General features: G+C 58.7%; 1 protein-coding gene across 3 annotated transcripts in view; it reads left to right on the top strand.

The window, feature by feature from the left end:
- The first annotated feature begins 634 nt into the window (after positions 1 to 634).
- CACNA1I (calcium voltage-gated channel subunit alpha1 I) overlaps positions 635 to 23,419 on the top strand; it is a 114,612-nt gene continuing 91,827 nt past the window's right edge. For 2 of the 3 annotated variants that reach the window (XM_059401966.1, XM_059401965.1), the window contains exons 1-2: positions 635 to 942; positions 10,678 to 10,923. In XM_059401966.1, coding sequence (XP_059257949.1) covers positions 935 to 942; positions 10,678 to 10,923 — 254 coding nt within the window. In that variant the 5' untranslated portion in view covers positions 635 to 934. Of the gene's footprint in view, positions 943 to 10,677; positions 10,937 to 23,419 lie in introns of all 3 variants that reach the window. The other variant, XM_059401964.1, reaches the window with a different exon arrangement.

The following is a 23,419-nucleotide window of genomic DNA, read 5'->3' as shown; positions in this document are numbered from 1 at the left end:
TTGGGCAGTGGGGAACCCCCTTCCCCCAGTCTCACAGTACCTCAGTGAGAATCCAAAGTGCTACGTGGCCAAGGAGGGACACGAGGGTGGTCGGTCAGTAATGGGAGTGGTTCCTCTCCCTTTTTACGCATGACGCAGCCCACTCGATAGGACCCTCCCCCGGTCACGACCCTGAATGATAACGGGGTGGCCCCCAGGCTTGGGGCTTCCTGCCCTCTAGGGAGGAGTGGGGGCTCACCAGCCGCCGCCGTGAGTCTGTCTGTCGCCTCCACGCCTCCCCCCCCCTCCAGCGTCCCGCGCCTGCAGCTTTCCCCGAAGACATTTGGTGTCAGTATAAGGACGGCTTTGCCTCGCACGCGGCGCGGCTCGGTCTCGCCGCCGCCGCACGTCCCCGCACCGCCGGGCGCTCCGGCTCCTCCGCAGCCCCTGCCGCGCGCAGACCCCGCGCCTCGAGCCCGCGGCCGGAGGCGCCAGCAGAGCCGAACCCGGCGAGGGACCAGCCCCAACCCCGCGCCGCCGCCGCGCAGTCCTCCCGGCCACTTGCCGGCCGCTCGGTACCCGCAGCGCCCCCGCCCCCGGCCCCGGCTCCGGCCCCGGAGCGCCGCGCTCCCGCCAGCCCGCCGCCCGCCGCCCGCCGCGCGCTCCAACTCCGGCGCGGTCCGCGGCTCGTCCGCGCCGCCGGCTCCTCGCCGCCCGCCCCAGCCTTGCCGACCCTCCGGCCGCCCGCCGTCTCCTCCCGCCATGGCCCGGGCCCCGGGGCCCGCCGCCCACCGCCCGCCGCCCCGCGCGCCCCAGGGGCTCAGCTGATCCTGAATTGGCGGGGGGTGGGGGTGCGGCTGGCGGGGCCGGGGGTCCCCTCGATTTCCGGCTTCGGGGGGCACGCGGCGTCCCCGCGGCTCTGACCCGGACGACCCCCTGCTGCCCTGCCAAGTCCATGCCAAGGTAGGTGGGGGTGGGGGGGAGGAAGGGAGGGCTCCGCTCCGAGGCCAGTTTCTTAGCGCGTCGGGTGCTTTCTTTACCGAGGCGTTTATTTGTTTATTTCTGGGGCCCAGTCCCCCCGCCCCCCCCCACGCGTGCCCATCGGGTTGGGCCCCCATCCCGTGCTTTTGGGCAGGTGCCTTGGGGGGGGGGGAGGACGGGAAACTTTGACCGGTCCCTTCTCCAAGGCCATGAAAGTTCTCTCGGTGCCAATGCTGAAGCCGGCTGAGCCAGCGCTGCAGAAATTTATTCAACAAGTCGGGCTGCCGGCTGGGGGGGCCCAGTGTGTGTATGTCTGTCCCGCGGCCCCTCCATTGCTGCGGCTTTGTGGCCAGCTGGACCAGCGCTGGTGTCAGTGTCCAGAGGGCTGAGCCGGGAGTACTTGCCCAGGGAGAGGAGCGGTAGGGGGATAGAATGGGGGAAGCCCAGGCAGCGGGAACTTTCCTGGAGGCCGAGGTGGTAGTGGGCCCCCTCCTGGGCCAGCCCCTCCGGGGGTACTCAAGGCTTGGCTGCATGAAGCCAGGCCAGGGGCTGGAGCTGGGACTCTGGGGGGTAAAAGGAATCCTCAGCAGGTTGGGACTGGTTATATAATGAGTGTTTATGATGATTTGGTTTTAATTGTCTCCTAGGTAGTGTGTGGGGGGGATGTGGGGGGCAAAAGGCCTTGGCAGACGGTGGGAAGGCCTGGGGGGGGCATGGTGCTGGGGGAGGGGGGCTTTTTGGATGGGTTCAGGCGGAGGTAGCAGTCAGTCTATCTGCTTGTGTCTTTCTCCTTTCTGGGGTCCTGGGGGCTCTGAGCTGGGGATGAGACTGGCATGTGGGAAGACCCCCGAGCTACACTGTGGCCGTGCGAGTCTGTGTTCTGGGTCCAGCTGTGTGTGTGTGTGTGTGAGAGAGAGAGAGAGAGAGAAAGAGAGAGACAGAAAGCTTGCTTGCGTCTGTGCCCGTATGGTGTGATGGGGTCTGACACGCCATGTCAGGAACCCCTGAGGACGGGAGGGCTCAGGTTGGCCTGAGCCGGGAACCCGTCCATCCTTCTGTCTCACGCCCTGAGGATTCACTCAGCAGATCCCCGCACCACCCAGGAACTGGGGTGCTGGGCCCATCGGGATGTGGGTCCATGGGCTGGGCCCATGGGAAAGGGTCTGGCCGAGCAGTAGGGGCCTGCTTCCCGAGGCTGCGAACCTCAGGCCCTGCCCACACTGTCAGGTTGCCTCTTGGATCAGTATTTCCCCTCGGCCCCACCGACTGGCTTTGGAAACTCTTGTCCACCCTTCAGGGTAAACTTTTTGTTCAGACTGCAGGACCTGGGCTGGGCTGGAGACAGGGTGGGGAGTCTAGCTACCTCCCTGTCCCCTTCCCGCCTCCACCATTAGGGCTGAGCCAGAGGGAGGGGACGCCAGTGGGTGACAGGGTAGGGCGACACAGAGTGGGGACCAATTCTGAGGCTGCAGTCGGGGGAGGAAGAGGAAGAGGGAGGAGCACATCCTGGGGCTTGATGCTGAGCCTGTCTGGCACCAGATTCTCAAGCTCCAGGCACACACGCCCCAGAGGGCCTGGGCACCACACCGAGACCCTGCACTCTCTTCCTGGCCGCTCACAGCAGCCCCGCCTGCCCCCGGCACCCTGAGGGGCAGCCCTGGGGAGGGGCTACAGGCTTGGCAGAAGGCTCCTCCCCATCCCTCCCCCAACCCCCATTCCAGGTGCTTCTGAGAGGGCATCTTCTAGGCCCACCAGAGGGCACCAAGCAGCATTTCCGGAGTCCCTGAGCCTTGACTCCCCTTGACCTTGGGTGGGGAGGTGGGGACGGAGGTGACCATGAAAACGGCTTCTCTTTCACCCTCTGTCACCAGCTCCAGACAGACTCCTCCGGAGAGCCCACAGCCAAGCTGGGAGCAGTTTGGGCGATGGCTGGGATTCTAGCTCCTCTGTGCCCCGACCCAGAGCCACGAGGAGCACAGGGCATCGCCACCTGTGACTCTCCCAGTCCCCCTTCCTCATGCCACCCCGGCCCCACTGCCGTCTCCACCACCCACACCCCATGTGGGACTCCCCTAGGCTTCAGCCCTCCCAGGAAAGGCGGCTTCTGGACGCCTCTCGGTTCTCCCCCACCTTGGAAGAGCTCCCGCCCCCAGGCAGCTTCTGAGTTCTTTCCAAGGTAACAAAGCAGGCTCTCGTGGGGCTCCCGGATTCCTGTCTGTCTCCCTCTCCTCCAGCTTGTTCTCTGAGTTCCCCAGCTCCCAGCTCAGGGTGCTCTAACACTATGTCTAGAAAGATGGGATGCCAGGCTGGGGGGGGACAGGATCTGCTCTTGCCTCGTGCCCTCAACCCCTGTGCCCACAGTGGAGGGAGCTATGGGTGTACAGGTGGCCTGTCTGTGCTCCATGCTCCACGCTCTGTGGCTCTCTGGAGCTGTGCGTGTGTGGGTCTGTGGGTCTGCAGGCACATGGGGCTGAGGATCTATAGGTCTGTGGGCGTAGGTGTCTGTGGATCTGTGGACGTGTGGATATTGCGATCCATGGGCCAGTAGGTCCGTGGGCCCGTGGATCCTGATATCCAGGAAGATGTAGGCTGAGTCGCTCCCCCTCATGACTGCCAGCCTGGGGAAGGAAGAAAACACATCTGATTTCCTTTTCTCTCTTTTATATTTACTAAGCACCTACTATGTGCCAAGCTCTATTCTGGTTACTGGGGGACACAGCGGTGAACAAAAAGGAGCAGACCAGTTCTGCCCTGTTGGGGCTTCTGTGCCCCTGAGAGGGGGCCTGGGGCTCCCCCCTGCCGGGGGCTGTGTGGGCATCCGGCTACAAGGCCTTGTTTTCTCCTGTGCCCTTGCCAGGGCGAACGGAGCTCCGTTGGGTATGTGGGCGGTGCAGATTGTGGAGGGCTTAAAAGCACCAGGTGTTTGGATGTCCTTGAACAAGTGTGAGGGGTTTGGGGGCTCCCTGAGCAGGAGGGGATGAGAGGGAAGTGGTTTCTTCAGGATGGAGCCACGGTGTTTCAGGGCTGGAGCTTTCAGGGCACAGACCCAGTCCTGTCTTCATCTCAGGGGCCCTGCCTCTGCCGGTTCCCCCTCTTCCTGGACTCTGGCCACGGTGGTCTCACGGATCATGCATTTTGAGAGCAGTGTCAGCCTTTTTTCTGTCCTTCTTACTGACTGCTGGCCCTGATGAGCAGTGAGGGGCCCAGGCAGTTCTCTGCTGGTCCAGGGACTTACGCCTTCTCCCTGGACCACTCAGCTCTTGTCCCCAGGTGGGAAAGACATGAGCACGTTCACTGTCATGGGCATGGCCCAGGGAGGGAGGGCACTTAGCCTCACAGGGGGACTCAGCTTCTTAAAGGATTTTTGTGAGGCTTAGACGTGTCTCTGCAGTGCCCAGCACGGGGCCTGGTACAGCGAATGGAAGCTGTTTCTCTATCATGAAGGTACTTTCCTGTTCTTTCCCCCTGTCTGCTATCCCTTTGGTGAGGTAGCGAAGGGGTCCCATTCTGCATTTTATACAAGAGGACATGAAGCTTGGGGAGACTGCATGTTGCGGTGAGTGTGGGCTGGGACCCGAACCTGGGCCCCGAGGCTCCCAATCCAGTGCTCTCCCTTCCGTGCACAACTTTTCTCCCTCTAGGGACCGCATCCACTCTCATTTTTTAGCTGAAGTAAGACCGAGGGCCCTCATTACTGCAGAATGAGCAAAAAATGATCACCAGCGTCGCCTGCTGGGAAATGTTCAAACACACTGATGGAGATTCAGTTACAGTCTTGCTGGCTGGCACTAGTCGTGAGGCTGAAAGCTGGCAAACAGCGACAATGTCTAGTGACAGGCATGTGGACAGGTACCGGGGCGCAGGTGGGTGGGCTGCAGTGTCCTGTCCACCGCCTGATGGCCCTTCATATGGTAGCATGGATCAAAGCCTTCCAGAGCCGACCCGTAGCTCTTTGACCAAGCAGCCCTTGACCCTGGGAAGATCCCTTAACCTCCCTGGGCCTCAGTTTCCTTACCTGTAAAGTGGAGAGAGCAAAAACACTTTTGTCGTTGGATTGTAACGAGGTGCCTGGCCCACAAGAAGCGCTCCCCTATTAATGTTGGCTGTCACTCTTGGTAGCCATCGTGGGAAGGGGTTCTGATTCCCTTCATTGAACGCTGCAAACCTGCAGGGCTGGCTGTTCGTTTGGGTGACAGAACCAAGATGCCTGCGGTGTATGCAGACCTGGCTGGGCAGACCAGAGCAAGCTTTGCCTCAGGTCATGCATCTGGGGCCATACTTGAGCCACTCATCTTTAGGTTAGGATGCAGTTTCTCTGAAGAGGATCTGAGGGCACTAGTGGACCACATGCACCCTAGATGCTGCAGTCTGACTGAGTTGCCAGCCAGGTGCTGGGGCTCCCAGGCTGCTTCAAGAGACGGCCCCACTGCAGAATTAGGCACATGACCTCCTGCTCTACTCTGGGTTATTTGGTGCCATTCGGGTCCTATCCTTGCAGGGGAACATAGGGAAACTTGAGTATGACTGGGGACAGGTCCCAAAGAGTAGATGAGCTGGAAATATCACGCTGGGAGGGGTTGAGGGATCTGGCAACAAGAGGCCTGGGGCAGACGAGGCTCTGGGGCGGGCGGGCTGTCATCATGCATCTGCAGGGCTGTCGTGCGGAAGAGGGAGCAGACAGAGGGTTCCAGGGGTTCTGGGATGCTGGCTGGAGGATTCTGGGAGGGACGTGTCCCCCAGCCTCACAAAGACTTTCCTGCAGGCTGCCAGATGCAGGCTCTGCCTTGGCATTGTGTGTTTGTGAGTGTGTGTCTATGCGAATCTGACGAGAATGTGAAGGGTGTGTTTGGGTTTGTGTGAGCAGACGCTGTGTGTGTGTGTGTGTGTGTGTGTGTGTGTGCGTGTGTGCGTGTGTGCGCGTCCATGCCCGGCTGTTTACATCTGTGAGTGTGTGAGTGTGTTTGTGTAGGTGGATGTGTGCGTGAGCGTGAGTATGCGTGTGAGTGCACGATCTCTGGGCTGACGAGCACATGGTGACCCACTATGCCTCTTTGGGGACCCCGTTCTTTTCAGAGACTCCCCGGGAGTCGAAAACCAGGCACTGTGTCTCTGGGTCTCCAAAGTGGTGGGATTCTGGAATTCCACAGCCAATGGCGCTCACGGGCGTGGGGGACGGTCACAGGCCCACTGTGTCTGGTGGTGTCTGGTGGTGCGGCGGGGGGCTGGTGGGTGTCTGGTGGTGTGTCTGGTGGTGTCTGGTGGTGCGGCGGGGGGCTGGTGGGTATCACCGCACTCCATCCTCCCGGCAGCCCTGCCACAGCGCAGTCGTCACCCTCCCTTTATAGTCAGAGTCGCCGTGGGCCACTGCTGGGCTGCGTGGGGTGCCGGGGGTAGTGGCGCAGAGCTGGGACGGCACCCCAGGGCTTGGCTTGCAGCCTGGGCTCTGAAATGCCACATTATGGAAGTCCGAGGTTATTGTAGCTAATATGTCAGGCCTCTAAAGTTCTGGGTGATTCTAAGATGCTCTGATTCTGAGATTCCTAGATTCTAGTATTCTCAGAACGAATTTGTTGCTTATTCTCCTAGCTGTGACATTAGTTGATATGTGGTTGTTGGTAAAGGAGTAAGCAGGTTGTCTGCTTGTGTTTGCTGGTGAATACACAAACACACACATATGTATATGTGTACACACACACACACACACACACACTCTCACGCACTCGCGCACTCATGCAGGGCCTGGGATGATCAAGAGAGGCCTCGTGTCTTTCTCTACCAACCAGGTTCTGAGCTCTGCAGACACAAGGCCTCTCCACACCATACTCCAAGGGCTCTGGAAGATTCTGGGAGGCAGGTTTCCCCACAGACTCTCAGGGTCTTTGTCCACACTGGGGGTCTTGTCTGCACCAGCAGCTGTGTTGTCACTGGGAATCCAGCTTGGGAGGGAAGGCCTGGTTCCAGGGCACCTTTCCCGATCCCAAGCTGGTGTCTGTGAAGGTTTAGTGCTTAGGCTCGGGAATGGCAGGCCTGAACTGGGACCTTGGTTTTGTCCTATAATAGCTGAGTGACAATGGGCACTGTTGGACTTCTCTGGGCCCCTGTTTCTTTCTTCATAAAGTAGAAATAAGGATGGTTTGTACTTTAGGGGGTGATGGTAGAAATTGACATATAAGTGATGCCTAGAAAGCCCTTTGCTTGTTACCTGGCACAGTCAGGCTCAGTCAGCCTCTGATGCTGTGATGATGATGGTCATGGTGGTGGTGGTGGTGTTGATGGTGGTGATGGTGGTAGCAGTGATGGTGGTGGTGGTAGTTATGGCAGAGAGAGGGCTGGGGTGCAGCCCCTGGGGATGGCACAGCTGGCCTCATGCATGCTTAGACATCTACCTTCATGAGTTTTAGAGAGCTTTCCTATCCACATGATGTGGGGCCTGCTGACACAGGCAGGAGGAGGCCTGAGCTTTACAGAGGGAAAGACTGAGGCTCCAAGAGGCCAGTGGAGTCAAGAGTGGGGGTGTGTGTTCCCAACACAGTGGGGTTCTGCTCCTGCCCCTGCACTTGCTCACAGAGGCCAGTCCAGTCACCACACCACTGCCTGGTGGCCTCATCCTGAGAGTGCTTAGAGGGAGGAGGCTCCAGGATGTGGAGGCAGCTCAGAGTCTGGGGCCAGATGGACCTGAGTTTGAATCCATCCGTGCTGTCACCTAAAGCCAGACCTCTCATCTCTGTGAGCTCCATTTGGAGACAGGTTGGAGCCCAGGGGGCCCAGCTGCCAACCCCTCAAGAGCTTCTAGCCCGAGGCAGCGGGGCAGCTGGGGACAGGAGCAGGGCTTTGGGCACAGGGCAGAGGGAATTTGGACTATGGGGAGCAGGTGAGAGGGTGGCACCCTGAGTGGGCACCGGAGAGCAGGTCAGAGGGTGGAGGCTGGGTGGGCATGGGGAGTGGGTTGGGAGCAGTGGCCTTGGCAATTGTGGTCTCTAGGAGTCCCATAGTGAGGCAGGAAAGCTGTGAGGACAAAGGACCGCAGCCTTGTGACAGCCTTAAACAGGGCCAAGTGAGGCGAAAAGCAAGTTAGGACGGAGTGGGTAGAGCTGAGGGGGGGGGGGGGGGTCTCGTGTGGCTCCAGGGGCTGCGGCAGCTACAGGAAGGGTTTTGGTGGCACCTGGCTGGGCTGCCGTCGGGGCCAAGGTAGGGCCAGGCTTTTCCGCCCCGAAAACATGTCTCCAGTCCATCCCAGGCCAGGCCTGCCCATCCTTCCTACCTCCTTTCGGCCTTCCCAGCCCCACCCCTGCCTGCCCCACCACTCACTCTCCCTTTAGTCCTTAGAGGCCTGGCTTAAAAGCACAGACCAGAGCACACCACTTCCTGCCTAAAACCCTCCTGCGGATTCCTGTTGCACTCGGAATAAAAAGCACACTCCTGCCCGGGCTCTCCGTGGGGCCTGCCAAGCACTCCGCTCACCCCCTCCCTGCCCTGGGCTCGGCACACTGGCCTCGTTTTCTCTTCCTTAGATGCACCGAGCTCGTTCCGGCCCCCCAGTCTCTACACATGCTGTTCCTTCTACCTGGAGAGCTCGTCCTACAGATCACGCATGGCTGGTGCCTTCTGCTTCCTATTTTTATCTTTGGTGTCTCTTTCCTTCCACTAGGTGCCTTTCCGCCTCGCTCCCTTGTTTGTTTACTTCCCAGCACATTTTATTAATTTGTCCAATGTGGATTTGTTGAGCCCCTAAAATGTCGCAGGCACGGTTCTAGGCACTGGTGGGGGCAGGGAATGCAGCGGTGAAAGAAGCGGACCACAGTCCCTGCTCTCCTACAGCCGCCTTCCAGGTTGGGCAGACAGGCGCTAAATCATAAAGATATAAATACATAAATTATACGGTGTGTGTGTTGGTGATAAGGGCTCTGGAACCCAGAGGGAGAGAAATTAATTGACTCGTGTGTCTCCCTCCCTTGCTGGAGCATCAGCCGAAATGGGGGCTGGGGCCAAGCCTGCCTTCTTCACCGGCGGAGCGGCCGGGCCGGCCCCGTGCCTGCACATAGTAGGTGCTCAGGAAATAGTTCCTGGACAAATGAATGCATCATCAGGCCTGGGGACCAGGGCGTGCGGCTGGAGGAGAGGGTGTTCCGGGGAGAGAGGAGTGTGTGAGCACAGGTCTAGAGGAGGCAGCTGGAGCTCTAGGACTGGGGAGGTCTAGTGTGCCCGAAGCAAGGGGCTGGCAGAGGGACGGTGGGCTCAGAGGCAGGCCCTGTGGTGGGCAGGCCCGGAGCCACCCCAGGGAGGGTGTTTTTCAGCCCAGGGGTTGACACGTGGCAGGCCGAGTCGCCTACAAGCTTATGTAATGCCCATGGCTGTTTTTCTGGAACCAAGAGCGAAGCCTGGAGCTTGGGAGAAAACTCTGCCTCCCTGACCAGCAGGGTAAAGTGGCAGGAGGTGCCAACTCCCGCCTGTTGCCCCCGGGAGCCAGAGAAATGTCCAAACGCATCAGCTCTGGGCAGCTCGGCAGCCGCGGGCTGCAGTCCGCTGAGCCCCGGGAGCTCGCGTTCTGTCTCCAACTCCCATTGCCCAGCCCAGCCCTGTTGGGGTCCTAAGCCCTGGGAGACCCCAGTGCGTGGCGATTTGGGGATGGGTGGCCTCTTGGATGAGGTGGGAAGGGGGCAGGCCCTGACAAGTGGCTGTCCTTCCTCCTTCACTGTTGGCTGTCTGTGCAGAGGGGGCCAGGCAAGGTCATGGCCAGCCATCACTGAATCTGGAGGGCCAGTGCTGGGACTCTGGCATCGAAGCGTGCCCTAGCCTTGGTGCGCCACTTCCTTCCCTGGCTCTGTTTCTCCAAGCGCAGGGGAGCGCTCCTGGGGTTGTTGGAATCATCAGAGGAGACCGGAATGTGGAAGTGCCCCCTGTGCTGAAGCCAGGAGCAGCAGTGTAATTTGCAGAGCTCGCTGCCGAATGGAAACGTAGGGGCCCCAGATCTCAAATGATGAAGAATTTCAAGTCCGTGACAGCCAAGCGTTAAACCCAGAACAGGGCCCTTCTGAGCGTGGAGCCCTGGGTGGCCACGCTGGTCACACTCCCAAGAAGCCAGCCCTGGTAGCGTTCTGCCTCTGCTGTTGCTGGACTGTGTGTCTGTCCTGTCTGTTCTCTGGGCCTCAGTTTCTCTAGCTATAAAGCAAAGAGGTTGGTGTGTAAGGTCCCTGAGTTCTCATCTTTGTGAGGTGGTCGGGGAGATCCCTGAGCTCACTGCCTCGGGGAAGCCTGCCCAGATTCCCTCCTGGCTTGCCCAGCTCCCTTGGTATCCGGCTCCACAGCCCTCCAACCTCTCCTCTGTTAACACCTGTCGTCCCCGTGATGATGTCTGACTTGATAGTAACTTCCCTGTTTTCTTGCAAATTTTCTTGTCTTCGATGATGTAGTAAATATACAACCACGGTCTCATAAAAACAAATTAAACCCAATTAATATCACAGCTACATTCTAGATAGGTCTTATGCTCACTCTTCATCTCCCCAAACTGAGCCTGCGCGGAGTTGACCAGACTTGCCCCAGGACCCCTCCCTGGAAGTGGATTCCGACTTGGATGCATGGGGGGCCCTCAGCTTGCTCCTAACCGTTGGGGCAGAGTGAGAGCGAGGGGCTATGGGCTGTCTGGGCTGTGTCCCCTTGTGGGGGCAGGTGGGTGCCAGGCAGCCCCAGCCACATGCCACCCTTCTCCTCCCCCAGGGCTCCTTGCTCGGCGCCGAGATGGCTGAGAGCTCCCCACCGCCCTCCTCCTCTGCCGCTGCTGCCCCAGCAGCTGAGCCCGGAGTCACGGAGCAGCCTGGGCCCCAGAGCCCGCCTCCTTCGCCTCCAGGCCTGGAGGAGCCCCTGGATGGAGCCGATCCTGAAGTCCCTCACCCGGACCTGGCACCTGTTGCCTTCTTCTGTCTTCGACAGACCACCAGCCCCCGGAACTGGTGCATCAAGATGGTGTGTAACCCATATCCTTTGCGTGGGGGGCAGGGGGCAAGCTGTTCCCTGACTGAGCCCTGCCTGCCACACTGTCCTCTGGTTTGGAGGCCGTGGTGGCAGTGGTGGTGGTGGTCGAGCTCTGATGTGGGGTCTGGGGGAACATGGGGCATGGAGAACCGACTGATGGGGACCTGGTGTCCTGCTGATGTGAGCGTCCTTGACGACTGTGGGGGTTGCCGCCTGCAGGGTCCCGTCAGATGAACAGGACATGGGCCGAGCCTGTCTCTGCTACCGGACCCCAGCCCCCCAGCACGAAGTCTGGCCATCCACGCATGCTCCCTCAGTGCTCGCTGGGCACATATTGGCCATGTCAGAGCTGAGCCTCCAGTAATGAGTGGTGTTGGGGAGGGGGTACATTAGGAGCAAAGGCCTGGGGAAGAGAGGAGCCGAGGACAGGTTGTTGTGGCTGGAGTGGAAGAGGGAGAGGGAGGCTAGCGGGGCTGCGTGAGAAGCTGGCCTGTGTTCTCAGGGCAAGGCGACCAGGCGAAGTTTGCAGCTGGGATGTGATGCGCAGCCATCAGTGTTTTAGAAGGACCGACGGCTCAGTGCAGTGTGGAAATGGATCGTGGACTGGGCTGAGGGCTGGGGGCTGGTGAGGAGGTGGCTTTGGGACCCAGACATGGTGGCCTCTGGGTTTGGGGGCTTGCCCAGCAGAACAGAGTCTCTGCCAGTGCTCAAGGCTACACAGGGTAGTAACTGAGCCCAGCTCTGGACACCTGGGCTAGCCGGGATGCTGGCTGGGGTGGCGAGGTGGCCCCAGGAAGGCTGGGGGAGGCAGCCATGTGGAGCCCAGGGTGCTGGTCCCTCTGCTGGGGAGGGGACTGGGTGGTTACCTTGGAAACTGGAGGGTCTCTGCTGGAATGGGTGGAGTGTGGGTCTGGGTGCCCTTAGCTGGGTAGAGGGCCAAAAGCCAGGTGTTTCTTCTGTAGAACAGCTAGTTAGAGGGTCTGTTCAATAACTGTTCGCCCAGGTCTCCCCGGCATCAGCCCCGGAATCATGGAGGACAGAGAAGTGTAGCTAGCTGCCCCGCCCTGAGAAGCTGCCAGGAGTGGGGGGCGCAGACATCATCCATGGGAACGGTTTTAGTACAGTATATTGGGGAAACCTTAGGAGCCTGTAGCATGTGAGCTGGGAGGTGGGCAGGCCAGGAAAAGGGGGACCACAGGAGGTCTGAGGGAGAGAAAGGCTCGCCGGAAGACCAGGAACACAATGGAACCACGTCAGGGGTACCTTGCCTGCGCGGGACTAGGGTGGATTCCGGCTCTGCCATCTGGGTGCTGTGTGACCTTGGCAAAGTTACTTTACCTCTCTGAGCCTCATATGTCCGGACTGACAAGATCTGGGCTAGGTTGGAGGCAGAAGCATGGCTCAGATGGCCTTGGTCTGGGAGTGTGACTCAGCTTACCCTCTGATAAGCTTTGGCATGTCTGGCTGGGGAGAAGCAGCCCTAAGCTGGTCCTGATGTCTTGGAAGCCCTTGGATAGAGAGCCATCTATCTACGGTAGAGTCCCACCTGCAATAAACTAGATGTGTGACTTTGGGCAGTTTCTTCTCTCTGAGCCTCATAGCCTCTATCTAAAAACAAGGGCCTGGATAAGATGGCCTCCTCCAGCCCTGGGAGCCAGGGGTGCCCTCACCCCTGATCTCAGGCACTCTGGGCCCTGGTCACTGAGCAGCCCATAGACACCCTTCCAGTTTGCCACATTTCTGGTGTGTTGGGGAAACTGAGTCCCTGGGATCCTCTGGCCTTAGTTCTCACCATCCCTTTGGACTCCCCCCCTGCCCCACGGCATGTGGGAGTCTGGGCTTGAGAGCAACCATGGGCCTGGCCCCTGGAGGGGAGGGAAAGGTCTGCTCCTGGACAGAGCTGGGCTTGGTCCTCCTCTGTCTCAGGGAGAGTCCTGCGTCCAAGCGTGTGGAAGCCGCCCAGGGGAGGAGGGCTGCCACATTCAGCCCCCGCCTTCGGGTGGGACTCCCCAACACTGGCTGCTGCTCAGAGCATGTCGGGCTCCCCAGGCCCCGTGACAAAGGCTGCTGAGGCTGGGGCGCAGGTCTCTGTCTGAACTGGCTGCCTCGCTTCCAAGCTCCCTTCTGGACCAGAGATCCAGTGACTCCGGAGTGGAGCGGCTTTGCAAGTCAGGTCTGGGTCTCTCAGCCTGGAAGCTTTTGGGATTGAGTCTCAGGGTTCAGAGTTTGGATATAAGGCTAACTGACAACCAAATTCCAAGCCTCTGTGATTCACAGCCTGTAAAGCTTGGTGTTTCAAAGATGGCGTGAAGGGGCACCTGAGTGGCTCAGTGGGTTAAAACCTCTGCCTTCGGCTCAGGTCATTGTCTCGGGGTCCTGGGATGGAGCCCCGCATTGGGCTCTCTGCTCAGCGGGGACCCTGCTTCCCCCTCTCTCTCTGCCTCTGCCTGCCTCTCTGCCTACTTGTGATCTCTGTCTGTCAAATAAATAAATAATATCTTATTTTTAAAAAATATTTTATTTATTTATTTGAGAGAGAGACAGTGAGAGAGAGCATGAGCGAGGAGAAGGTCAGAGAGAGAAGCAGATTCCCTATGGAGCTGGGAGCCCGATGCAGGACTCGATCCCAGGAATCCAGGATCATGACCTGAGCCGAAGGCAGTCGTCCAACCAACTGAGCCACCCAGGCGTCCCAATAAATAATATCTTAAAAAAAAAAAAAAAAGCCAAAGAGGGCGTGAATCCAGGATCTGGGGGCTGCAATGGTATGTGTTTGGAAGTCCAGGGACCCGAGATTCTAGGCTCTGTGAATAGAATGGTTCATCGTTCAGATTCCATAGCCTGAGTTGGGCTCATGGGAGAGAGGCCAAGGCAGGTTTCTGCAAATGCAGGCCCAGGTGACCTTGGCTGGTGTCAGCAGGGGCCCCTGGATCAGAGACTTGACCGTGGGTATGCTCAGGCCCAGCTTTAGAGTCTTGCTGTGTGTGTGTGTGTGGGGGGGTGTCTTTGAGCAGGTGCCGAGGGCTCTAGGATTCTTCCCTGGCCAGAAACCTCCCTTCCCCCACCTCCTTCTTGGGAGGGAGGTCCTGGAAGGGGCAGTGCTCAAGCGAGTGCTCCTCCGTGGGGACACGGCTGGCATTTTGGGCGTGACGGTATTTGTGGTTGGTCCAGACTGTGTTGCATATTACATATTTGGTGTTCTCGGTCCCTAAATCTTAGGAGGTAATGGCTCCTGATCTCTGTGGCAACCACTAATGACCTTTCTCATCTCTAGACTCTACACCATTCCACTTTCCACCAAGAACCCAAAGTTATGATGGATGTGTTGGCATCTGAGTCAGACTTGTGGGAGCAGCTCTCAGGCCCAGCAGGCCCAGGGCCAGGGCAGGGCAGGATGGCAGCGTCTGCTCAGAAGGACTGTCCTGGGTGCTTGAGTCCCTGGGGCGTGAGGAGCCCTGGCTGGGAGCCTCTTGTCCTTTGAAACCTGGTGCTCCCTGATTCGCCTCCTCACCCAGCCCGGAGCTCAACCCTGCGTCGCCACCCGACTCCCCAACTCACCAGAGAGCCAGAAGAGGCTGCCGGGACCGAGCGGGGCTGGCGTGCTGGGAGGGAGGTCCGCACCACCTCCGGCCAGGCCTGGGCCTTGAGCAACACACCGCCAGCCAGGGCTTCAGCTGGCAAGTCTCCGGGTCTGAAATGTCAGGGGACCGGTCGTGGTTTGACTCATGGGTAGGTGGCAAGTGGAAAATGCTGGCGCCCTGAGTCAGGCAGACCCAGGGGCTCATTCTGCCTTTTATTTGCTGTGTGATCATGGGCCAAGTTTTTTTTTTTTTTTTTTTTTAAGATTTTATTTATCTGTTTGAGAAGAAAACAGAGGGGAGAAGAAGCGTAAGAGAAGCGGGGAGGGGCAGAGGGAGAGGCAGACTCCCCGCTGAGCAGGGAGCCCGATGTGGGGCTCCATCCCAGGATCCCGACGCTTCCCATCTGAGCCTCCCAGGCGCCCCCACGGGCCAGTATTTTATCTCTCGAGCCCCATTCTCTCTGCTGCCAGATGGGGGTGGTAGTACCCCCCTCTCAGGAGGGCACTGAAGACCAAGCAGCACACAGGGCGAGTGTGGACATGGGGTTCTGTAGATAGAGACCCCTGGGGTTCTCACTTACACCTGCGCTCCCGGGTGAACGGGGCCTCACGGATAACCGAGCCAACGCTCTGCTCTGGGAGATGCAGTGAGACGGTAGGCATCAGGCCTGTAGAGAGCACATAACGCCCCCGGAGGACATTGTTTCCAGGGAAAATCAGATTCGATCTCCGTTACTTAGGGAAACCTGCGCCAGTTACGCCACCGGTCGTCACGCCTCCATCCACGCGCACGTTGTTGCCAGGCGGCCGCAGCACGACCCATCGGCCGGAAACCTACCTATTTTCTCCCCTGGCTTCGATGCGGGAGCCTTTCTGGGGAGGCAGTCCGGCTGCCTGGGGGAGAAGGGCCCATGCTGGGCTGTCTGTGCCCTGGTTTTCCCGGCTCTGTAATGGACGATTACAGGTGATTGGAGATAACGACTTGCAGCCCGCAGTGTGTTGGCCCAGGGGAGGGGCTCGGGGTGATGATAAGGGCTGGCACTCCTGGCGCTCAGCTCAGCGCTCCGCTGCCTTCACACCTGTAGCCACCCCCCCTAACCCCCGGGGCTGTCCCAGCCCCATTGCACCCACAGGAAAACTGAGGCTCTGAGAGGTTGACTGACTTTTCCCCGCCGCGTCGCACAGCCAGGGTGTAGTAGAGCTGGGATGAAAGCCTCAGTGCCTCCGAATCCCCAGCTTCAGCTTGTATCCAGGACACTGCGGACACCTGCTGAGTCTGGAGAAGTGCCACGCTCCATGCTCCATCCGGGGCGGGGAGATTTGCTCCAGGGTTCCAGGAGGCAGTGGGGAGGGTCTCCCTGGGTTCAGCATCTACGTAGGACAGCCACCTCTGCGGCCCGCCTGGGGCCATCCCCTGAGGGGCGTGCAGCCCCTTCCCTTTGGGCTTGCTGCTCCAGGGCTGCTGCCTCCCCCCGCGCCAGCCAGTGGGGAGCCAGCACTTCTGCGGTGGGGAGAAGCAGCCACGCATGGAGGGAAGCCAGTGGGCTGTGAAGGCGCCTCTCTGCTGGGCATGGCTGGGAGGAAGGAGACTCCAGCTGCCAGCGACCTTGGATAGGTCCCCACCACCCCGCCCCCTGACCCTCGGTCTCCCCGTCTGCAGGATGGGAGAGTTGGCCGGTGAGGTTGGGAAGGGGCTCGTGGGGGACCCACTTCCGGCCTTCTCAGAAGCATGTCATTGGTGTCTTCGGGAAACCCCCCGGGTGCTGTCTTCCTTGTGGGTGGGCTCCCTTGCTCTGTGCTTGTGGCTGTGGTCCTTGCTCTCATCTGTCCCTCTGGGCCCCTTCTGTCTGCTTCTGGTCCCGTACGTGGCTCCGGCCCTCTGCTTCCTCTTGCTTCGAGGTCCAGCTGGCCAACACTCCCGCCGTGCAGACCCTCTGACCTTGTCGGTCACCAGGCCCACGGTCTCATCATAGCTCAAGCCTTGTGCTATTCAGTCTGGGGGTTCAGCATGTTTGTTGGAGGTGAATGGGCCCTCGTTTATCTCTAGCCATTCACAAGGTCATTTGGCCCAATCATTCGACAGCTATGACCATTTTGTGCAAGGGAAGGTGACTCTGACTCCCCAGGGGGGACATTAGTTGGAAGCCCCTCCAGAGAAGGCTCCTGTCGGGTGGTGATGAGAACTGATGATGGCCCCGGGGCAACTGGCGGGGCCTGGAGAAGGGGGTTCAGGTGCTGGTGTTGGTGCCTTGGGGGTGGTGTTGGGAGAGCGCTTTGGTGACCGCAGCCACTCCACTGTGGCTTGTGTGAGTGTGAACGCAGACCTGCTCCTGGCTTCTCGGCCAAGAGGCCTTTGCCGTTGCTGAACCTCTGTTTGCTCATCTGAGAGGTGGGGCCACAGCAGCGGCTGGGGGAGAATGTCAAGTGTCAAGTGACAATTCCCGGGCCAGCGCTGGCTGGGGTCCTAGGAGGGTTAAGTGGCGAACGGCAGCTGTGGGCACACTGGGGCCGATGGGGGAACTGTGGGGAGCCGCCAAGGGTCCTGAAGGTGGCGGCAGCTGGGCCCCCAGTCTTTGATGATGGTTTGAGAAGCCTGTGGGAGGGAGTGCCTGAAGGGTGGGCAGTGGGAGGAGAAGAAATCCTGGGGAGCCCCAAATGGATTGAAGGAGAAAAGGGGGTGTCGACTGCAGGAGGAAGACCCCCTCCTATCACCCTGTTATGCCTGATGTAGTCACTTGGGCCACCCCCCATCTCTAGACCTGCTTGCTCTCAGTCTTACCACTCCAGACAGGGTGTCTGGCCCCCTAGATCAAGGTCTCTAGGATCTATCCGAGGGTCTTTATCAGGAAGCCCTGTCTTAATCTAACCTCCACCCTTCCTGGGCTGAGCCCATCCCTGTGGCTGGGCTGTTTGGAACATCTGAGTCTTTCCATCTCCTTCTGTCTAAACACACGGCTCCTGGATCTCACCTCAAATGCCCACTGACGAGGTGGGGTGCCCTCCCTCCCCAGCACAGTGAAGAGAGCACCCGGGAGCCTGGAGCTGTGCAACATGGGCGGCCTCCTCTGCCCTGGTCCCCGTCTCCCCCGCCTCCACCCTCCCCAGCAGGGGCTCCTGGGGCTCCCTTCGTGGAAGGAGTTTGTTACCCACAGAGCGCGGCGTGCCTAGGAGGGGCTGTTGTCTCCCCCGCCGGCCTGCCTCCTTCCGTTTGTTTACTCATTCTTCCCTCACTCAGAAACCTCCCATGGCTCCCTGTCACCCCCAGAATAGTCTCACTTGGCCTGGATTTGGGTCGTTCTATGGTTCCCGCGACCGCCCCCCCCGCCCCGTCCCCCCATCCCCTGCCCTAGCTGTCCTCCAGCCACCTTCCAGCATTTTCCCTTCATGCTTTCTGTTCTGAAGCCCAAACGACTGCTGATGTTTCCGGACGTGCCCTCCTCCCCTGCCTTGGCTTCTGCTGGGTCTGCCCCTGCCCCCCGGAAGCCCTCTCCCTGCCTCCATGGCTACCAATCCCCCCGGTCCCCCAGGCCCAGCTGCCTGACCCCCACCTTCAGGGAGTGATCCTGGATCCCCAGCTTCTTCCTCTCTTGACCCTGTGGCTCTTTACCTTACAACTTCCTGCTTCAGGGGACTCGTCCGCACTTGCCTTCGTCTCCTCTCTCCGGCTGAGGCCCCAGAGGGCGCGGAGCTGGACTGTGTGGCCCAATCTGGGCCTGGCGCGGATGGGTTCCTGCCTGGCTTTCCAGTTCCTTCGGTATTTACCCGCCTGCCTTGGCCTCTCAGGTTCTCTCAGCACCTCCTGTGAGCTGGCAGGGCCGGGACTATGGTAACCCTCATTCTACAGCTGGGGAGACTGAGGGCCAGGAAGGGGGCATGCGTTACCCAGGGGCCCACGTGGAGTCACCAGAAAGCCAGGGCAGACTGGAGCCTAGCATTCTGGACTCTGAGGGCTGTGCTGATGTCTTGCCTGTGGCTGGGGAAGGGGCTCTTTAGGGGAGAGTATCCCTCCTCCTTCGGCCTGGGGCTAATGGGAATGCCCAGATGGGTGGCCAGTGTCGCTGGAAGAAACAGCACATGTCGGAGAAATTGTCTGTTTCCCTCCATCTGGTGGAGAGGAGATTTGTTTTTCTCAGAAGTCAAAGTCAGCATTGAGCCATGCCCTAGGGAGGCTTCTTGGGGCCGGAGTGACTTTTGCACTCTCGACAGGTTAACAGGGTGGGCTTGACAGCCAGTTGGAGGAGTCCGGTTAGGCCAGAGAGGGCCTGATCCTCAGGGCAACCTTTGGTTTCATCACATGGAGATTTCTGTTTGAAGAGAGCTGTAGGTGAAGAAGCTGCCTCTGATCCAGCCTGGGAGCATTGTCGAAGCCTGCCTGGAGGAGGAGGCATTTGGCTTGGGTCTTGCTGCGTGAGTAGGAGTTTTGCAGAAGCACAGTGGCAGGATAGTGTTCCAGGCGGGGAGAATCGTATAGAGAACAGTGAGTTTAGTGTGGCTGGAACAGGGTGAGGCATGTTCCGGATAGCAGGTGTCGAATGGCAGTTGAGGGCTTGTTCTTGACCTTGGGGGCAGTGGGGAGCCATTGAACGGTGTCCAGCAGAGCTGGGATGTGAGTAAATTCCTTTGTTAGAATGATCACTCCTGGAGCAGAATGGAGGATGCTTGAGGGAGAGAGAGGCCTGGAGACCAAGCTGTAGACTTCTGAAGTAAATACTGATTGGCGATTATTGACTGATTGATGGATTGAACAAGTGTTGACTGAAGGGCAGCTTCGGAATCGTCTTGGCCACTATTCTACACTGGAATAGTGTGTCCTCTGCCGTTTAGGCGTGGTGGGTGGAGCCTTGCAATACCAGACCTGGATCCTTGGTTGTGACCCCGAGGAGGCCCTAGCCTGGTGAGCGAGGCAGGGCCAGACCCACATCACACACCTGTGAAGCAAAGTTGGGTACAGGCTGGGTGGAATGACCCTGATGGGGGGGTGCTGTGGCCACCGGGAGGATGGAGTGGTCAGTCCGTCCAGACTGGGGATGCCACAGGAGCCTTCCGAATGAAGAAGGAGGCCTCCAAGCCAGGGCAGCAGAGCGTCTGATGGGTGAGAGGTGGGGGAAGGGGAATGGCATCCCCACTGAGGTAAGTGCCTTTTCAAGGGCCCTGGGGTCACCCCGGATGCTGGTAATGGCCTGGCGTGGGGGCTGGGAGAGGAGCGGGGTAGGACTTGAGCAGGGAAGGACAGTTGGGGTCTGGATTTGGAGGACAAAGCCAGAGACTGCACCGGGAGGGCACTGGTGTTCGCTAAGCACCACCTGTGTGCGGGGAGCATTCCATCTTCCCGCAGCTCAGAGCTCTAGGGAGGCCCAGAGAGGTGGAGCGCTCGTCCAGGGCCGCGGTGGCTGGGGGGGGGCTTGGGCGGGAGCCCAGGGCGTGCGCAGCCCCGGGAGAGCTGACCGCAAGGCTAGTTGTAATTGATAGTGAGCCGGAGAATTAGGAAGAGGGCCGTCTGGCTAATGAAGTGTCAGCCCCCTCCTGGGGCGTTTAAAACATGATTGGATTTTTATTCGTCCATCCTGCCCAGCTTCTGCGTCTGTGTCAGAAGTCAGCTTTGACCTGCCACCTCCCTCGGACCTCCTCGCCGTCCTGTTGGGAGACAAACAGCCCCGTTTGTTTCTCTCCGAGAGAAATCGATCCGTCTTATTAATCAGCCAGAATGTCTCCCTGCTAATCTCTCTCCAGCTCTCCTGTGGGGCTGCCTTCCGCACTTCTGGCCCCGTCTGCCCTGTGGACCTGTGCTCTGGTCTCCCTCTTCTCTCCCCAAGTTCAAATCCTGATGTGGGTGCTTCCTACTGTGTGGTGCTGAGCACATAGCTCAGCCTCTCTGGACGACAGTTTCTGTCTGTCTGAGAAAGCAGCAGGGGAAGGCTTGGCTAACTGTGAGGGGCTGTAGGAATGGGAGAGTGTGGGGTGCTGGCATGGAGAGGGCCAGGGTGGAGGTGAGGAGAGCGGGTGCCCAAGGTCTGCCCCTGGATTCCCCCCCAGAGAGTGGCAAGAGAGGCTCTCCACCGCACCCCTCCGTTGAATGAGGAGGTGACTGGGGATTGACTGTCCCCTAGGACCTGGTCTGGGCTCCACTAAGTGCAAGCTCCTGAGCTCAGACAGGTCACTCCTCCTCTCTGGGTGTCAGCTGTCTCATCTATAAAATTGTGGGGTGGGGGAAGTTAGGCTGTATCAGTGATTTTCACTTGGGATGATTTTGCCCCTAGATTTGGCCATGTCTGAAGGCATTCTTGGTTGTCACGACTTGGGGAGGGTGTTCTATTGGTTTCTAGTGGATAAAGCCCAAATATCCTACAATGCAGGAGACAGCATCTCGTGAAGAGACAGTGTCCCGTGAGGAGACAACGTCCTGTGACAAAGAATTATCACGTCCTAAATGTCAATAGTGCTGAGGCCCAAACCCCTGGCCTAGGTGGTTCCAGGGATCTCTAGAAGTTCTCAAAGTGTGAGCACAGCACGGAGCCCATTGGGGCGAGGAGGGTAGGGACCGAGGCGGGGGGATCTCTGGGGCAGGAAGAAGAGACAATGCTGAATCCCAACCTGAAGGTTTCCTGTGGCCAAATAAACTTGGGTTTGAACCCTTGAGCTGCCATTTATAAGAGCATCACGTTTTCAACGCCTTCCCATACACCTATGCATCCATCTCCCCATTCGCCTGTCCGTCTCTCCGTCCATCCATCCATCCATCCATCCATCCATCCATCTTCCCATCTCTTCATCCATTCATCTGCCCATCAGCCCATCATCCGTCTACCTAACCTTTACATTCATGCATTCATTCCCCCTCCCAGACCATGAACCCATTCATTCATCCAGAGACCCAAGGCCCCACCCCCACGCTCCTGTCTATCCATCTATCAACCCATCCACTCACCCATCCATTCACCTGTGTGGCAGATACTGGTTGATCAGCACACCTGCCCCAGTCTCCCATCCATCCTGCCACCCACATGTTCAATGTCCACTCAAGCCCTCCTCTTATACATTGTCGACAAGGCTTTTTGTACCTGACTTGTTCTCCTCACCTTTTAGGCTGTGGGTTCCATGTTCCATTCATGCCTGTCTCTTCTTTAGGCCATGGCCCTCAGCCCTGCACATAGTAGGTGTGCAGCGAAGCTTTCAGTGACAGGCACCCTAGCAAGCGAGGTGGGAGGTGGAGGGTGTGTGGACAGAGATGAGGCTGACCGAGAGAACTTACACAAGGGGTCTTCAGTGTCAAGCCAAGGAGTTTGGAAATTCCGGAAGGCAGTGGGAGCCATGGAAGGCATCTGGTTCTGGAGGAACCCTCTGGGTATGATTCAGATCGGGGGTGAGGGAGAACAGCCTGCCTGGGGCCGTGGAGGTACAGAATTGCATCTGGAAGGAAGAGATTTAGGTGGTGAAATGGACAGGTTTCTGAGAGGCACAAGGGGTTCAACCCCCTCTGAGGGGGAGGGAGCCTCTGGAGGGTTCTCCTCTGGACAACATCCAGCATTGGTGGTGGTTGGGGAAGATCATTCACTGGGGTTGAGAAAGCAGAAAACTTGGTGATCTGGGGAGAATAGGACCTACTCTGTTATGATGAATTTGAGGGTCCCAGAGACATCCTAGAAGGTGTCTCTGTTGCTTGACAGTGAATGGGCCCAGGGCTGGGACAGATTTTTGGACCTGGTCGGCTTGCCGACCCTCATACTGGCAGAGTTGGGGCCGTGGGAGTAGGTGTGTGGTTAAGGAGAGGAGAGGAGAGACCAGAGGGTGGGGAGCATTTGAGGGACACAGCCAAGAAGTAGGAGGAGGACCTGCCTAGGTCCTTGTGGTATCCTTGGGGCCCAAGAGGAAGAGAGTTTCTAGAATAAGGATCTTCACCTGGGGTTCTTGAACTTGGATGGGGACAGGTTGCATGTTTGTTTCCATGGGTGTCTCAGTGAAATTGAGCCTTTCTGTTGTGACGGAGGTGAGAGACTGCGGGGTGAGTATGGGCAGCTCCTGTGACTCACTAGTGGTGATCGCCTGTCCCGCTGGGGTGGTTGTGGACTTCCTCGGGGCTCTAAGCTCGCACATATCTGACCAGCTGCTGGCTCTGGCTCTTCGTGTCGATAATGGATCTCGTGTGGTGCTCCATCCCCAGTTTTTTTTTTTTTTTTAATGTTTTGACAACTATTTTAACATAACTGGCTTCCTTCCTTTCTAATTCTAGGCATTAAAAAAATGTATGCATTGAAAATGTGATTGCGAGAAGGGGCTCGTGAACTTCCCTGGGGGTCCGGAAAAGCCTCAGAACTGCTTTTGCAGGAGAGTGGGCTGGCCGTGCCCAGGGCTGCTGGCCAGATGGACGAAGAGGAGGGTGCCCGAAGGGCTGTGGCGCTCCGTGGGAGTGTATATGTGGGGCCCCCCCTGTGTGGTCACTGGCAGGCAGGGGAGACGTATGGTGGAGGACAGGCCCCCAGGAGACCAAGCAAGAATGTCTGTGTCTCCACCAAGTGTCTGCTTGTGTTTCTGGAGGGCAGGGACTGTGTCTTCTTCATGTGGGGTCCCCAGAGCCATTGTGGGCCAGACCTGGGGGGGGTCTCGGTGAAGGGGTGCAGAGTAAAGGGACAGGGAGTGATGGATGTTAAAAGAGAGAAGAGGGGGGTAGAGGGTGGGAAAAGAGGGTGCAAATCCCTCCAGCACAGAAATCCCTCCTTCGGGTCCTTGATACCTCCAGGTGATGGGGACCTCACTCCTTTCTGAGGCTGCTGGCTCATGGGCAGCTGTTCCAGGTAGAGCTCTGGGCGCAGAGAGGGATGGATACCCTCTGCCCTGAGTCAGCAGAGCCTGGGTTGGTGGTGAGAAACCAGGACCGACCACATTCAGTTTGATAGTTAATATAATGGGGAG

The sequence above is a fragment of the Mustela nigripes genome, chromosome 6, assembly GCF_022355385.1.
Source record: "Mustela nigripes isolate SB6536 chromosome 6, MUSNIG.SB6536, whole genome shotgun sequence".
Taxonomy (NCBI): Eukaryota; Metazoa; Chordata; class Mammalia; order Carnivora; family Mustelidae; genus Mustela; species Mustela nigripes.
Note: the sequence above shows the minus strand (reverse complement) of the source record. Positions and strands in the feature narration are given on the sequence as shown.